At 48.2% G+C, this 17,951-nt stretch overlaps 1 protein-coding gene across 4 annotated transcripts; it reads right to left on the bottom strand.

Moving 5' to 3' along the window:
- Window positions 1–522: 522 nt before the first annotated feature.
- SERPINB9 (serpin family B member 9) lies at window positions 523–16,607 on the bottom strand. Of its 4 annotated transcripts, none has more exons than XM_077886328.1 (7): window positions 16,455–16,607; window positions 14,293–14,470; window positions 10,368–10,505; window positions 9,895–10,012; window positions 7,612–7,754; window positions 6,205–6,360; window positions 523–5,250 (listed from the first exon to the last, which is right to left on the bottom strand). In XM_077886328.1, exons 2-7 carry the CDS (start codon window positions 14,458–14,460, stop codon window positions 4,843–4,845), a joined length of 1,131 nt encoding a protein of 376 aa, XP_077742454.1. In that variant the 5' UTR covers window positions 14,461–14,470; window positions 16,455–16,607; the 3' UTR covers window positions 523–4,842. The 4 variants fall into 4 exon arrangements, with proteins under 4 accessions (XP_077742454.1, XP_077742455.1, XP_077742453.1 ...); XM_077886329.1 differs by lacking the exon at window positions 16,455–16,607 and adding an exon at window positions 15,877–15,901; XM_077886327.1 differs by lacking the exon at window positions 16,455–16,607 and adding an exon at window positions 15,375–15,756.
- Between the last annotated feature and the right edge of the window lie 1,344 nt (window positions 16,608–17,951).

Raw genomic sequence — 17,951 nt, 5'->3', positions numbered from 1 at the left:
AACATATCCAGGGGACATGAGTCAAACTCACAGAGTCTCTGTATCTCTATCCATCTCTGTCCCTGTCTTTTGTGTCCCTCCATGAGGGAACTTAATCTGTACTGTAATGTGGTGTGGAACTACCAAAGTGCCTACTCATCCACACAACCCTAGGGAATCAATGGGCCAAACATGTGAAGTCAGTTCACATGGAAATAAAGTTTTGAAAGATAATTAAAAAAAAAAAAAAAAGATGGACATAAACCTCCTTCATGATTGGAGGAAGATATATGTTTGATATTCTTATTAAAAACTCTTACAGGAGCACCTGGGGGGCTCAGTGCTTGAGCATTTGCCTTTGGTTCAGGCTGTGACCCTGGGGTCCCGGGATCAAGTCCCACATTGGGCTCCCCGCAGGAAGCCTGCTTCTCCCTCTGTCTGTGTCTCTGCCTCTCTCTGTATGTCCCTCATGAATAAATAACACCTTCAAAAAATATAAATATAAATAAAGTAGATACTTCCATAAAAGCCAAGAATAAAACATTTTAAAGGTGTTTATGTAGATTTTATTTCCGTTCCAATACCATGTCACTAAGAACTACACATGTGGTTACATCTCAGAGTTCTTCTTCCTTTAAATTATGTGCAGATCACAGGATTAGACTTTCCTAGTTGAAATGTTAAATAATATGAAAACAGAGTAAAAATTGGAAGTATCCCCCCATTCCCCTCCAAACCTTTCCCAGAGATAACCTCTGTTAGCAGTGAAGGCTTAGTCTTTAGACCTTTTCCCATAGGCTCCCATACATGAATTTACATGTACACATACAAAGCTTGTTCACATAAGTGTGTGCATCATGCTGTGCACACACAAGCTGTGTTTTTCACTTAATTGGTTTTCATGATCTTTTTCAGGAACTGCTTATAGACCCTTCACAATTTAAAAAAAAGGTTCTGCATAGTATTGTATAATATAAGTGAATTAAATTCTCCTATTGAGGAAAAAGTAAATTCAAACTGAGTTAAATTGCTAAGGCACCCGCTCGGTGTCCCTGAGAAGCGGAGAATTCTTTGGTGTAGAAAAACCCACACGACTCGTGTCAGAAGGGTTGTTTAGTAGTAGGAGACAGAAATAGTGATTCTCTTTAGTATGTATTAAACTTCAATTGTTTGCTTAGATGTAACTCATAACCAGGTGAGGGAAAAAATGCTCTCACAATTATTATAATGACAATAAAATGTAGAAATAATGAGAAAAACAAAACTATGTCTATATGTATCTATATATAGACTGAGATATATTAAAAAAAAGGATTTGGATAAATGGAGACTCCTCACATTTTTTTAAAACAAGACTAACACTGTAAATAGATTAATTTATCCCAAATTTATATGTTTAATGTCACACTAATCCCTCCAAAAAATATCAAAGTTAAAAAATTATTTTGAGGGGATCTTTGGGTGGCTCAGCAGTTGAGCACCCGCCTTCAGCTCAGGGCATGATCCTGGAGTCCCGGGATTGAGTTCTGCATCAGGCTCCCTGCATGGAGCCTGCTTCTCCCTCTGCCTGTGTCTCTGCCTCTCTCTCTCTCTGCATCTTTCATGAATAAATAAATAAAATCTTTAAAAAAAATTATTTTGAGTATTGCAAAATTATTCTGAAGTTCACCTGGAAGAATGAAGATGAGAAAATCATCATGAACATTGGGGAAAAACAGATTACTTACAAATAACGTTGAGAAATTGGTTGTAAATAAATAAAATTATATTTCTCCTGAATGTCAACAACACAAAAACAAATTTCAGATGGATTGAATAGTTAAGTCAGTTAAAAACATAATAGTTTAGAAGAAAATATAGGTGACCTACTGGCTTGAATGGGAAAGTCTTTCTAAGAATTGAAAGCAGTGTCAAAAATCGCTAAGGAAAAACCTAGATTTGACTGGGGGCGGAATAAACCTGTTCATTAATAAAATATGGTAACAAAATTTATGAAAAGTTTCTCACCAATAGAAGAAATACAATTGGTGTATATCCTTGTTTAACATATCCTGAAGAGATTTTTACAGAAGTAAAACTTAAAAGTTGTTGAAGTATATTTATATATACTTATATATATACTACTATACTATATACATAATTTTTTTAACTCAACATCAGCTATCCAAGACTAAAGACCTACTCTGTACTTTAGTTTCTAACTCCTATATAATATCACAGAGTATGTCTCACATCTTCATTATCTATTCCCATTGAGATGGACACTTAGGTAGCTCCCGACTCATTGCCAACATAAATGAAGTGGCAGTGAACACTCCTGTGGACTTGTGCGATGACATCACTGGGCCACACACCCAGAAAGGAGCCTGCTGGAGCCCAGAGCAGACGCCAATTGAGTTCACTGACAGATTACTTTCTATCTTGGCCATATTGGTTCCTGGTCCCACAAGTGCTCCCAAATTTCCCTACTTCCTGGCTGATGCTGCATAGTATCCAACTTTCTAACTGACACCAATCTGATGGATGTAGGGCAGTACCTCACGGTATTTTATTTGTATTTTTATGATTAATAATTGACTGTCTTATTCTCTTTGGTTTGCAGGGGTTCTTTGTATACCCTAGTGTTAATTCTTTACTGTTTTTTTTTATAGTTTCTTTCAGTCTCATTATGGTATCCTTCATGGAATGGATTTGAGATACTTGTGTCTGTGTGTGTGTGTGTGTATGCCAACTGTATGATATTTCACCTTATCATTTTTTTTAGATATTTTCATTTTTTTAGATATTGTCTTTCTTTTTTGTTTATTATCAACATCCTTTTTCAGTTCAAAAGCAGTTACAGGTGCTGAGACAACTGATATCCTATATGCAAAAAAAATTAAGTTGGACCCAAACCTCATATCATATACATCAAAATAGATTAACATTCTAAACAGAAGATCTAAAATCATAAAAGTCTTAGGAAAAATAGTTGTAAATGTCCATGACTTTGGAGTTGGCAAAGGGTTATTACATATGATACTGTAAGTATGAGTAACAAAAGAAAAAATAGATAAACTGGACTTCACTGAAATTAAAAACCTTTGTGGATCAGAGGGTACTATCAAGAAAGGGGAAATATAACCTAAACAAAGGGAGAGAATATTGCAAACCATATATCTGAGAAGGGTCTAGTATCCAGTATATATAAAGAACTCTTATAACTTGACAACAAAAAGACAACCCTATGAAAAAATGGACAAAGGACTTGAATAGACTTCTCTCCAAAGAAGCTATCCAAACAGCCAGTAAGCACATAAAAAGATGCTCAACACTATTAGTCATCAAGAAAATGCAAGTAAAATGCACAATGAGATTTCACTTCCACCACCAGAGTGGCCATGATTTTTAAAACTGTTCCCACAAGTTTCTCAAGGGTGGGAAATAACAAGTGTTGATAAGGATGTGAAGAAACTGGAACCCTGGTATAACAGTGATCCAAACAAATACACAAATATGCACATGTGTAGGAGGATGACTCACAAATAACCAAAAGATGGAAACAAATCAAATGTCCATCAATGAATGAGTAGACAAACAAGTCGTGCTGCAGCTCTATGGTAGACTATTATTCAGTCATAAAAAGAGATGAAGTACATACAACAACGTGAATGAACCTCGCACACGCCATGCTAAGTAAAAGCCAGAAACAAAAGCAATCCATTTACATGAAATATCCAGAATAAGTAAGTCCATAGAGGTAGAAAGCAGATTGGCAGTTGTCTGGGGTCGAAGGGGGTTAGAGGACGAGGAGTGACTGCACAGGTTTTCCTCTGGGGTGAGGAACATTTTTTGGAACTAGATAGAGGTGGTGGTTGCACAACATTTTCAATGTCCTAAAGGCCACCGCACTGTTTGCTTAAAAATGGTTAATTTTACGCTATGTGAATTTCACCTCAATAACAAATCCTTTAAGAAGGCCCCAATAATGTCACTGATATCTAATCACTTTTTAAAAAAATTACAGAGCTCAGCTGTGATCAAATTACATATCGCTGCATTGTAAGTAGCACATAGACTGCAAAATACACTTCCCAAGCCCTGAGGAATTTAAGGTCTAGTTGGAGAACACGGTGATTAATAAAGCAAATGCCATAAGAGAAATGCCCTCCCTCCATGGGTTCAAAGATGCACATCTGCTTATGCAGAAAAGGAAACTATTCTCGGAGAAGATGACATCGGAAATGCGCTTTAAGAGTTGAACGAAATTTTTGTGAGAGTTGGAGGTGGAGAGATACAAGAACGCGAAGAAAGGTATGATCCCTACAAGGGGATCACGTGATAAGTTTAAGGACATAACCTTGTCCTATCTGGCTGTCCTAAAAGCTACATGATTCTGGCAAGATTATTTAAGACCAGGTGTCCAAAGGCCGTGACTCCACCCTGTCGTCTCCAATGCCCCAGGCCCTGTTTGCCACCTAGCTGGTGATGCATGAATATTAAACAAAGATAAAATAAAAATGTACATTAAGGAAACTTTCTACAAAGCCCATGCACCAGCGCACAGAGAACAGTAGCCCGAGCTCGCAGCGCTTGTCACCAGGGAAACAGGCTAAGGCAAGTATGCAGCAGGATTTGAGGACCGAGGCAGGACTCAGTGTCACAGGTAACTTACCTACGGAGGGAGGGGGACCCAGTCTGGGGAAGCTCTGCGTCCCATCCGACGGGATGAGGACTGGGCTCTGAACACCCCAGGGAATCACTAAGGTCTCTCGTCCCCTGCCCTACACTGGGTAGGGCCAACGAGGGGCCAGGACGGGGCCAGCCGAGTGTGGACAGGCGCGGGGCAGGACAGGGGTCATGGGGAGACGGAGGGGCTCGCCCTTACGGGGAGGAAAACCTGCCGCAGAACAGAATACTGCCGGCTGCGTTGTGCCTAATGAGGAACAGGAAGGGGTGGTCGGCGCAGAACCTGGGCCCCGACTCGGAGCAGCACTCGGCCACCACCAGGGCCGCGCTGGCCGCCGCCGCCGCCGTGCCCTCCTCGTCCACCTCGAGCACACTCCTGTGCACAAACCTGGACAGACACACATCTCCGCGGGCCGACATCGCCGAGAAGTCGGCCTTGTCCCCCTGAAAGGCATCGGCCATCCCCAAAGGCCCAAGCACCGCGGCCAGGTCGTACTCCTCCCCCAGCTGCAGTCTGGGCAGGAAGACCTCCACGTCGGTGCTCCGCATGCACGCCGGCCCGGTCCACGCGCGGAATCGCTCCCAAGTCAGATGGCTCTCCACCTGGAAGGACCCCAATTACACTTTAAATCTCACGGCTCAGTACAGGTTGACACGCACGTCCCTTCCCCCCCCACCTGTGGGCGCGGGCCTAGCAGGGAGCACCCTGGTGGCCCTTCCCCGTCTTACCCAGCGGCCGCAGGGTCACCGCTTTATCCCGACAACCGTCAAGGCCTACCTGACTCTGCTTTCCCTTCGTTTTCTTTTTCTTTCTTTTCTCTCTTTCTCTCTCTCCTTTCTCTCTTTCTCTCTCTCCTTTCTTTCTTTCTCTCTTTCTTTCTTTCCTTTTGCCCCCTGCTCAGCGGGGAGTCTGCTTCTCCCTCTCCTTCTGTCCCTCAAGCGCACACTGCTCTCTCTCTCTCTAATAAATCTTTAAAAAATAGATAAATAAAATATAATGCTAACAATGATCATGATAGTAATAATGGACCGCATTTATTCAGGGCTTATTATGTCCCAATGCGCTAAGTTTGTTACCTGAACCACCCTCATTTCAATCTCATAACCCTCAAGCAGAGGTTGTCCACTTGAGAGGTTGTCTTTAATAAAATTAAATATTTAATGTATTTATTCATGAGAGAGACAGAGAGAGAGAGAGAGGCAGAGACCCAGGCAGAGGGGAAGCAGGCTCCCCGCAAGGAGCCTGATGCGGGACTCGACCCCAGGACCCCAGGGTCACACCCTGAGCCCAAGGCAGATGCTCAACCACTGAGCCCCCCAGGAGTCCCACCATCCCCATTTTCGAGGCCCAAAAACGGAGTTAAGGAATTTGGCAAGATCACGTGGATAACAATGGGAGGAGTGGGTCCTGGCGGGCCGCTGGGTTCCAGAGGCCAGCGCCTGAACGCTGTGCCCGCTGCCTGGCTGCGCACACCATGGACGTGGAAGGTAACACACGCTGACCGCGGCGCTTGAGGCCTAGCAGGAAGGACGCAGAGGGCATCCCTGGACCCTCACCGAGCTGAGCTCCACGTGGTCGTCCGGGAGCAGAATGAGCATGCTCAGCTCGTCGCCCACATAGGGCAGCTCCAGGACCTGCGTCTGCAGCTCTTCGATGTAGGCGAGCTTAAACGTGGCTTCCTGGTACATCATCTGCACTGGCCTTTGCTCCTTCTGATGGGAATTAAACAGGTGAGCACAGAATTAAAAACAGACTCTTGAAAGCGGCAATAAAAATTTCCAAAACAGCTATAATTGGCTCCAGGAGTGTTTTCAGCCCCCCTGATGGAAGCAATATTCGTGTGCTAGCGCTGACTCTTTCCTGTCACCACCACAAGGCCCGTAGTGCAAGCAAATACGGTGCCAGCCTAGGAAAGGACACGTTTTATTCAGCGAAATAAACGCAACACTGCATTTTTCGTAGGAGGCAAATCCAATTTCCTCATGTAAAATCTGCAATACATCTAAGGAAACAATATAATCAAATGAACTGAAACAGAAAACTATTTGTATTCAAGTGGAAAACGTGTTAATGATAAAGAAAAAGAAACTGAAGAGTTTCGCAGCAGTGTGACCCGTAGTGTATGCAGACGGCCCCTCAGAAAGCAGAGGGAATTACATGTCTCTTCACATATTTAAATCCACTTGTTCCAATTCTGATACTCGAATCCAATGCAATATGTATTTTTTTAAAGTACAGAAGAGGTAATATGCACGCAGAAGTTCATTGGACTACTCATTAAATTTTTAAAAACTGATATGGATCAGCTATTATAAAAATTAGATGCTAGAAAGGTCCTCCCCCAACACACCTTTATAACTAAAGGGCTGATTATATGAAGTACACCTTATGCCCCCCCCAAAGGATTTACCTGTAAAGTGTAAGTTTCCTAATTTCATGAATTTTTTTTTTTTTTCCACAAGCTGGGAGATTCCACAAGCTATTTTAATGCCTAACATCTTTGTCAGTTTTAATATTACAAACATATAAATACTAGATCAATAATGATTAACAATAATCCAAGTCTATACTTATTTTAATTTTTAAAATATCTGATTAAAATGATATTGACTCCTTCTATATGCTCCCCAACACATACAACATATCACACTCCTGAACACTTGTTTTTTGCTTTCTGTTAAGCTTACTGGACTTAGAAAAAAAAGTCTTAAGTTTCCTGAATTAGGTGGCAGCAATGAATGTAGGAGAAATTATCAGAGGCCATAGGAGCAGTAATAAAATGCAAAAAAAAAAATCATAGCAAATAATTTTTATTTCTCAGTTCTCTTCTACTTTAAAATTCCATTCACAAAGGTGTTAAGTTTCAGAATTATTTTTAGCCAATCATTTATGTTTTTACAAAGTTAACTATTTCCATTCACTTTCTTCATGAAACTAGGAGGATTTCTGAAAGCTTCTCTCACCTGGTTTATTCTAAAAGGCATTTCCCTTGTGTACCTTTTGTCGAACTGTTCATTCCACCTTCCTTTGAAGTAGATGGCATTGACAAGAACCAGCCTGGTCTTTGCATCAATTGAGCCACCTGGCAACAGCTCTTGAATTTTACCTTCCAGGAAAAGTAGAGAATATATTCAGGTGTTTTTTCTTTTCACAGAAGTGTGATGAATAAATTGTGGTAAGGCTTACTGGCAGATGCTTGTTTTTTTTGTTTTGTTTTGTTTTGTTTTTTTGGTTTTTTTTTTTTGTTTTTTAGATTCTTGGTTATTAATCAAGAACCAAATATTCATTTCTTTTTGAAATGAGCTGAGTTCGGACTGTTATGTGCAGAAATAAAAAAACAACACATACAAGTGGTATTTCACAGCCAGGTCACCAATGCTGTGGGGACAGTCACAGAGTTGATAACAGCACAAGATTTATAAATCACTCAAAGAAAAACACTATATTAGGTCAGACATGAAGGCAAGCAGGATATGAGAGATGGGCTGGGAGGGACTTCTGTTAATCTCAAGTGGTAAAATGGAGTGTGTAGTTAATGCACGGACGTCACAACCAGCGCTATGTCCGCATCGGAGGCAGCCAGGATGAATGGCTCAAAGGGGAAATAGCTGAGGCTGGGCAGCCTGGGTGCTCTGAGGAGCTTCTGGAAGGATCTGGAAGAGATTTCACTATTTGATTCTCTAAACAAAACACCAGGACACCTGGGTTGCTCAGTGGTTGGGCGTCTACCTTCAGCCCAGGTCGTGAATTTGGAGTCCTGGGATCGAGTCCACATCGACCTCCCTGCATGGAGCCTGCTTCTCCCTCTGCCTGTGTCTCTGCCTCTCTCTCTCTCTCTCTGTCTCTCATGAATTAATAAATAAAATCTTTAAAAATAAATAAATAAAATAAACAAAACACCAGACATTCCTGGGAAAGGTAAAGTGGGCCAGTGAAAGACACCCCCTTCTTCCCTGGATATTATGATGTATTTTTCCAACCAACCAAGAGCAGCCCTACTGAGTCGCTGCCCCCAGATGCCCTAAGGGGCAAATATTCCAAGAAATGGTAGCAACCACTGCTGGCTCTGTAAGGACAGACAACCTCTCGTTCTCTGTGGCCCGACTTAGTCACAGTGCTCCTCGAGGTGCTATGCTTAGCAGTTAGCGCGGAGGGTCCTGCGTGGCTCCAACATCAGCGGGCACGCGGCCCACGATCAGAACCCTCCACTCTGGGGATCCCTGGGTGGCGCAGCGGTTTGGCGCCTGCCTTTGGCCCAGGGTGCGATCCTGGAGACCCGGGATCGAGTCCCACGTCGGGCTCCGGTGCATGGAGCCTGCTTCTCCCTCTGCCTGTGTCTCTGCCTCTCTCTCTCTCTCTGTGTGACTATCATAAATAAATAAAAATTAAAAAAAATTTAAAAAGAACCCTCCACTCTGTAAAAGAGAAACGAATCAGGCTCAAGGCCAAACAGAGCGTGATTTCAGTCCGTCGAGCTGCCCGGGCCTGAGGCAGCGTCTGCGGCCTCTCCAATCTGGGCTCAGCAAAGCTCACGGGGGAGTGTGAGCAGCCCTGAAAGCAGAACAAGGCAGTTTTGTGGGCAGCCTGGGGAGGTGGGGGGTAAGGAAGGCCGCAGAGAATTTCCAGAGAGGAAGCCCAGGCGCCTGTCTCACAGCAGAACCAGAGCGAGCCGCCTCCCAGGGGCCCTGCGAAGGGCACGGGCCACGTGAAGCTACGCTTCAGTCAGTGCAAGCTATTAAGCTGGAAATCTGGCCTATTGGTTTCTTTCTTTCTTTTTTAGAAGATTTTATTTATTTATTCCTGAGAGACACAGAGAGAGGCAGAGACACAGGCAGAGGGAGAAGCAGGCTCCATGCAGTGAGTCCCATGTGGGACTCGATCCCAGGACTCCGGGGTCACAGCCTGAGCCCAAGGCAGATGCTCCACCACTGAGCCTCCCAGGTGCCCCTGGCCTATCAGTTTCTTTGGACATTTGTATCAGTCCTTCTGGTCCCAGGGGAGCGGATAAACTCTTTGGTGTCTGCTGTTGCACACCTGAGCATCTGCCCAGAACCCCTGTGAGGCCATTAAGGTGCAAATAAGGCAAGAGGCCCAACCTGTCAGCGCCCAGACCAAGTGAAACACTAGTGAAATCTGAAGTCGGAGCAGCAGGAAAAGCAAGGGGAGGAGAACCAGGGGAAGGAGGGGAAAGCCGAGGGTGCGGGGAGGGTCGGGGGGAGGGGGAGGTAACTGCAAGCAATTCTGACCTTCAGTCTTCTCTGAGACCCAAGCGTTGATGTGCTTCCTGGACGGCTCTGCCGCTTTGGCAAAGGGAAGCTGTTCCAACTCAGCATTGTAGAACCGAAGACAGGATTCCTTAAAGGTCTTTGGAAAGAAAAGTGCAACGCGGCTATATTCCGAGATAAAGTCTAGTTTCCCCCCCAAATCGGGATATTACATACATTTTATTAAAATGAGTCTACATCTCTTGAAACTGATCGAATCTTAGTCCACTAGGCACTGTAACAGCAGAGTTTATAAAGAGGGAAGTACTAAGCCATGAATAACCAGAAATGGATAAATGAATTTTAGAAGTAGTCAAATTCTTAAAAATTCAAGGCACGGTTATAGAAATAGGATTTTAAAAAACATGTTTACCATAATTTTCAGTTCTTTGGGATCTTCCTTTCAGACTCTATACTTTGATTACAACTTTTATTGTCCTGCTGACTCAACTTACCGGGAGGAATTCACAAGTCTTTTCTCCAAAGAGCCTGTTGGCTGTTCGGAGCAAGTACTGGGTGCCAGGTTTGTTCACTTCTGCGAGAAGCGACTGGAAACTCTGATGAATGTCTTTCTCTGTGCTTAATGAAAGCACCTGTTGAGAAAACATAATTTTGAAATTTATGAAGATTGTTCTTTGGGAGGCACCTGGGTGGCTCAGTCAGTTGAGCATCTGACGCTTCATTTCAGCTCAGGTCATGATCTTGGTTGGGGTCATGAGAGCAAGCCCTGCGTTGGGCTCTGCGCTCAGTGCAGAGTCTGCTTGACATTCTTTCTCCATCTCCCTCTGTCCTTCCCCCATCTCTGCCAGTTGCTCAAGCACGCTCTCTTTCTCAAAAAAAAAAAAAAAAAAAAAAAAAAGAATGTCTCAAAAAATCTTTTTTTTTTTTTTTTTTCAAAACCTTCTTATTTAATAGAACGCTCTACATGATACCTCTCAGAATATAAACACAGAGCTTGGTGTAAAGAAGCTCACTGTCATGACTAAGACTTCTATGAGGAGTTAGGCAGTATCTTGATCTATCCCCACCCCCTAACAGATTTTCCTAAAACATGTGGGATAATCAGGGAGGAAGCACATACATTCCTTTCCAAATGAGGGCAATGTTACTCTTCCCGGAAGGTAATGTTACAACACTGGCTCCTGAAGGCAGCAGCCGCCCGCCAGCCACGTTGGAATGGACAGTTACAGCTGTGCACTTTGGAACCTGTCAGGTCTCGAGTCTGATGTCTGAGGAGTTTCAGTCCACCTCCATCCCATGAGGGGCAGTGGAGTTTGGTGGCTGCAGTCAGCATTCTATCCTTTGATCACAGCAATCGGTCTCAGTTTAATGGCCTTCTTGCTGATTCCAGCATCTGTAAGCAAAATTCTTTCCCAAATACTCCACAAAATTTTCCTTTAAAGGGCATTGTTTTCTCTTTTTTCAAAAGGAACATTACTTTCAATTTAATTGCAGATTTAATACCTACTAGGGCAACAGGATGTGGGGGTGGGGAGAAGATATAGAAAGAAAAGGGGGGAGGCAGAGAACAGAAAACAAGGGAGTAAGACACAATGAATGAAAGGCCTAAATGTGAGACAGGAATCCATCAGAATCCTAGAGGAGAACACAGGCAGCAACCTCTGTGACCTTGGCCGCAGCAACTTCTTGCTAGATATGGCCCTGAAGGCAAGGGAAACAAAAGCAAAAATGAACTACTGGGACTTCATCAGGATAAAAAGTTCTGCACAGCAAAGGAAACAGTCAACAAAACTAAAAAGCAACCTACAGAATGGGAGGAAATATTTGCACATGATGTATCAGATAAAGGGCTAGTGGCCAAAACCTACAAAGAACTTATCAAACTCAACACTCAAAAAACAAACAAAAATCCAGTCAAGAACTGGGCAGAAGACATGAAACAGGCATTTCTCCAAAGAAGACCTACACATGATCCAGACACATGAAAAAATGCTCAGCATCACTCGGCATCAGAGAAATACAGCAAGTGCTTGCTTCGGCAGCACATTTACTAAAAAGAGAAATACAGCAAAACCACAGTGAGATACACAGTGAGGATGGTTAAAATGAACAAGACAGGAAATGACAGATGTTGGCGAGAATGTGCAGAAGGGAAACCCTCTTGCACCGATGGTGGGAACGCAGGCTGGCGCAGCCACTCTGGAAAACAGTGCGGAGGTTCCTCAAGACGTTGAAAATAGAGTTACCTTATGATCCAGCAATTGCACCACTAGGTATCTATCCGAAGGATACAAACAGCAATTTGAAGGGGCACCTGCGCCCCAATGTTCACAGCAGCAATGTCCATAACAGTGAAAATATGGAAGGAGCCCAGGTGTCCTTCGACAGATGAATGGATAAAGAAGAGGTGTTCTATATAGACAATGGACTCAGCCATCAGAAGGGATGAACTCTTCCCATTTGCAGTGGTGTGGACGGAACTAGAGGGTATTAGGCTAAGTGAAATAAGGCAGTCAGAGAAAGAAAAATACCATATGATTTCACTCATATGTGGAATTTAAGAAACAAAAGAGGTGAATATAGGGGAAGGAAAGGGAAAATAAAATAAGGTTAAAACAGAGAGGGAGACAAACAACAAGGGACTCTGATCTACAAGGACACAACACACTGAGGGTCGCTGGAGGAGGGCGGGTCGGGGGAGGGGGTAACTGGGTGATGGGCATTATAGGAAGCCACGGGATGTAATGAGCACTGGGTGTTGTATGCATGTGACACTAAATTTTACCCCTGAAACTAATAATCTACTTTATGTTAACTAAATTGAATTTAAGTTAAACATTTTTTAATTTAAAAAGAGCAGGGGAGTAAGAGTTGGCTTTTCTACCTAAATAGATCTCTATTGTTTCAAGGCAGGTAATAGAAAGGGGCACCTGGGTGGTGCAGTCCACTAAGTAACCAACTATCGGTTTTGGCTCAGGTCATGATCTCAAGGTTGTGGGATCAAGCCCCTTGTCAGGCTCCATGCTTCAGGGAGTCTGCTTGGGACTCTCCCTCTCCCTCTCCGTCTGCCCCTCTCTTTCTCAAATGAATAAGTAAATCTTAAAAAAAAAAAAAAGGTAAGTAGTGACAAGGATAAGAGGGGCTCAGAAAAGGGGCTTTTATAAAATTTTGCATCCCAAGGAAAACATAAGTATGAACTATATCCTATATAGAGGGAAACTCGCATCTAAGATTCACAAGGAAAAAAACCCAACAGCACAAGGAAAAAAACCCAAAAGCACATACAATTAAAAGCATGAATGGTTCATGGGGAGATGGGAAGAAATACAGTCAGTGGGGGAAACCTCACTTTCCGTCCCCACCAGTGCACACAGAATCTGAAAGCTAGTTCCGTGAGAGAAGGTCCCTTAGTGCTCTAAGCAACGTGCACTTAGCATAGCCAGTGCCATTGCCGTCCAGCCGAGCCCAGGAGGATCAGGAATTTCAATGTCTCTGAACACAAAGTAACCGATCTTGAGGCTCTCAAAAAAAGCCCCCAGAAGGGTTCATCAGCTAGCTTAAAGCATAGAAAGTTCGGTAGGCTAAAGAAGCCCCCCTCAAAAAAAAAAAAAAGAAGACCCCCTCTACACCTAAACCTTCAATCCCTCCTACCGCAAGCTGAAAAAATGAAAAAAAAAAAAAATCACCCCAGATAAAGTTCTCAAGGGAAAAAAAAGTCCTATCAAAACCAAGAGCCACACTGATCCACACGTCGTCGACAGTGAAGGTATCTACAGTGGCAGGAGAAAATAAGCTTTCAGGTTTTATCTCGGGCACATGTCCCTCTGCTCGCTCCATCCCTTCAGGACAGGGATCGACTTTTTATCATTTTCCGATGTTTGCCGAACGTCTGTTAAGCAGACTAGGCCACATGATATAGTGTGTATGTGTAACAAAGACATGTGGTTTTTTATCCACTTGTGCGTATTTTTGTCCATCCCCTTACTGAGCTAGGAAGGCATGTTGGCATATTAATGGCTTGAAATAGATCTTAACCTACCTGTCTGCCAAAGAATAGTCATAGCCATGCAGTCTTTTACTCCAAAAATGAGAGCTCTTAGCCGCTTAGATTTCAAAGAATTTCAGTACTGATTTCTAAACAGAGATAAAGCGCTAGGACAAGATTTTGATGGTCTCATCCAGGTTATTAATTAGGGAACTTCCCCCCAAAAAGCATCTCAGTGGAGGAGACTCCCGGCCCTGCCCTTTCTGTCTTGGTCTCTAGCAGCGCCACCGGCACACGGAGGCACAGATGTGTGCACACACCTGGCACCCCCCCATCCTGCCTTATGGGAGCTCTGGAGTCAGAGGTATGAAGCTGGGCCATAGAACATAACCCCCCAAAGGCCTTCTCTTCCCCTGGGCGACAAGCAGGTTTACCTGGGCCACCTGGGCAGCGGTGTTTCCTTTTGCCCCCAGGTAGACCATGGCCAGGGCAGAGGAGATGATCACAGGAGAGTAAAACACGTTGCGTGAAGGGTCATCTTGACACAGCATCTTTAAAAGGCGGATGGCGAAGGTGCCATTTGCTTCAGAAAGAGCCTCCATGATGCAGGGTCTGGAACCAGAGCAGAGAGAGAAAGGCTGCTTCAACCCACCCCCGAAAGCTACTGCCTTACTACGTGGCAATGCGGGAATTGTACATTTTTAAAATTTTTATTTATTTTTAGATTTCATTGATTTATTCATGAGAGACACAGAGAGAGGCAGAGACACAGGCAGAGGGAGAAGCAGGCTCCACGCAGGGAGCCCAATACGGGACTCCACCCCTGGGCCTCCAGGATCACGCACTAGGCCCCTAGGCTGAAGGCAGGTGCTAAACCACTGAGCCACCAGGGGATCCCTGCATTTTTTTTTTTTTTTTTTTTTAGATAATAAAGCTCATAAGTATTTTCAGTTGGAGGAAAATCCATTTCCTGTGGCTCTCCATCCAAAAAACAAGTCCCAATTTTAATGTAATTAGCCACGTGTGGTGCTGGCAGCAGATCAAACCAGCCCGGGAGCCTTGGGAAAGTGAAGAGCACTCAGCGTCTGGAGATCAGGGGAGTCCAATCCTCTGTCACAAGGACCAGCTCTTCGGGTCTGTGGAGGGGCACAGGGTCAGGGCAAAGGAAACTTCTGAGAGTTTCACCTCTGCAGCAGACTACAGTCTCCCTATCCATCTGCTAATTCTTGAGAAATGTTTGAGATGCTGGTAAAAGAGAGGCTACAGCTGGGTATGAAATTGGCTGCGAGGCAAGGACCTTGCACCTACAGTGACTGGTCACCGGCCAAGGGACAGCCAGTGCGCTCTCTCGCTGACCAGGCCTCGGCACCTGGAGGCCAACTCAAAGCACCCACTGCCGCCCCTAGGGCCTAGGGGCCAAGTGACCCTCAGACATTGGAAATGAGGGTGAGGCGACTGTGTGTTTTTGGTTTACGATCTTTGTGCTGAGTCAGAAACACTGATTTGAGAGTTTTACCCATTAGTCCCAGCAGAAGCCGCTGGCGCGGACTGTGCCTGAGAGGGCAAGGACCCGGCCCTTGGGACACCTGAGTGGAGAGGCCAGGGGGAGCAGAGAAGAGCCCAGAAGGAGGTGAACCGCCCAGAATGGGGAGGCCAGTAGCTCTGAAGCTCCAGAAGCATAAAGGTGAGTGGGCAGGTGTGCCGGCCACAGGTGAAGCCGGCGGCCTCATCCTACCACCCCGCAGCCCACATTTGGCCAGGGAATTAGCTAAGCTTGGAAAGGGAGGGCCCCTTTCCTGGGGCCCCTCCACCCTGGGGCCTCCCTGACTCCCGGCCGCAGCTCCTCCTCCCCTCGCGCCCATCAGCACCCATCACCGAGGGTTCCCTTCTGCTGCCTCCTAGCCCTTGAACCAGCCTGCTCCTCTTGAGCCTGCATCCTCTGCTCCCTCTAGGAGCTTCCAGCTGTCCACCCCCCCTCCCGCCCCCCCAGCGCTCTGCCCTCTGACGGGGGAGCCGACCTTTCGGCCTTCCTCTTCAACCTGCCTGGGCCTGGGGATAAGCTCCTCCACCTGTCGGCCTCCCTTGCTGCAGCCTCCGCCTCCAGCCCCCTGACCACCTTTGCGTCCCTCCAAGTCACCCCCGCGCCCCTGGAAACAGTTTCTCCAACTCCAGGCCCCCCTCCACCCCGGCCGGTCTCCCCGCGCCCGCGCCCCAGCGCCCCCAGCAGCCCCCCTGCAATCCCCGCCTTGCCCGGGGATGCTCCGGCGGCCCGGGAGGCCTGCGAGGGCGCCGCGGGCACGGGAGGGGCTGCAGCCGCGGCGCGGAGGGGGGCGGAGGGCACGACCGCGGGGTCGAGAGCTGCAGCCGCGCTCCGGGGACCTTAGCGGGAAGGGGACGGGCGGGGACGGCGTCCCGCGGGGACCCCAGGGGAGGGGGGAGGGGGCGGGGGGCCTCGCCGGGGACCGGACCCGGGCGCCCTGGGGCCCTGCGGAGCACCGAGCTGTGTTTCCGGCCACGGGGAGAGGCGATCCCGCCCGCCCCAGGCTCCACGCCCGAGCGCCCGCCACCGCCCCCCGCCGCGGCCCGGAGCCCTCACCTGCCACCTCCGCCGCGCGCCGCTCTGCCCGCAGCCACGCTCGGCCGCCCCGGGCCGGAGACCACCTCTAAGCCTCCCGCCCCCGGGGGCGGCGCCTCGGGGCAGGCGGGGGTCCCCCGCGCGGGTCAGGGCCCCGGTGGGACGCCCCGCCCCCTCCCGCTCCCCCTTGCCGCTCTCCGCTCCTCCTCTCCCCTCCCCCTCCCTCTCCCCCCTCTCCCCTTCCCTCTCCCCCAGTCCGCTCCCCCCTCCCTCTCCCCCTCCAGCTCCTCCTCCCCGCTCCTCCTTCCCCTCCCCCCTCCCCCCTTCCCCTCCCGCTCCCCCTTTCCTCTCTCCGCTCCCCCTCCCCCCTCCCTCTCCCCTTCCCCCTCCCTCTCCCCCTCTCCAGCTCCTCCTCCCCGCTCCTCCTCTCCCTCCCTCTCCCCCTGCCCCCTCCTCCTTCCCCTCCCTCTCCGCCTCCCTCTCCCCCTCCGCTCCCCTCCCTCTCGCCCCCCTCCCCGCTCCCCCCTGCCGCTCCCCTTGCCCCCTCCGCGCTCCCCGCTCCTCCTCCCCCCTCCCGCTCCTCCTCCCCGCTCCTCCTCCCCCCTCCCGCTCCTCCTCCCCGCTCCTCCTCTCCCTCCCTCCCCCCTCCTCCTTCCCCTCTACCCGCCCCCCCCGCTCCGGCCCCGCCCCGTCCCCGCCGCACCAGCCCCACCCCCCGGCTCCGGCTGGACGCGCCCGGGTCGGCCCGCGGCCTCGGAAACCGAGGAGGAAGCGAAAGGCGTTTCCCGACTGGCGACGCGCGGGCGGGTCCGGCTCCGGCGCCCGCGGGTGACCCCGGGGAGGGAGGCCCGGGGACGGGGGACGCGCACGCCCGGCTCCCGACTCGCGGCAGCTCAGCGCCCGCGCGGGTCCCCGCCGTGCAGGAGCGGGGGCTGCGGTCGCTCCTGCACCCTCCGACCCGGGCTGCAGGACGCACCTGCGGCAGGTGCCTGCCCGCCCCCCCGCGGGACCTGCGCCCTCCCCTCCGGGGCCCCGGCCGCCTGCACCCCAGCAGCGCCCCGCTACCTGCACCTGCGGGGGCCGAACAGGTGCGCTGGGTCAGACCCGCCCGGGATAGGGACTTGTGAGGCGGAGTGGACTTGCGGCCGGGGGGGTAGGGGTGGGGGTCAGCAGGCACCGCCCCCGGGTATCAGCCTCGCCTCGCTCCCAGGCCGCGGACCGGGGCCTCGGCGTTTAACAAAAAGCATTTCTTGTTGATGTGATGATGTCCAGAAGGAGGAAGCAGGGCAGATGCCTTTCCGAGGCCGAGGGGTGTCCCCGGAAGCCTTGTCCTTCGGGACACTTCGCCTCCTATTTCAAATGAACCTGAATTAGCGCATCCTCCCAGGGTCTGAGGAGGAGGAGGCCAGCCAGGTGGCTCCAGGTAGTTACCGAGGCCCCCACTCGTGGGCCAACCCCTGTGCCTTCCCGACCCTGAGAGCAGGTGTCTCCCTTCAAAATAATAATAATAACAGCTCT

The sequence above is a fragment of the Canis aureus genome, chromosome 37, assembly GCF_053574225.1.
Source record: "Canis aureus isolate CA01 chromosome 37, VMU_Caureus_v.1.0, whole genome shotgun sequence".
NCBI classification, from domain to species: Eukaryota; Metazoa; Chordata; class Mammalia; order Carnivora; family Canidae; genus Canis; species Canis aureus.
This window is presented reverse-complemented; position numbering and strand designations above follow the sequence as displayed.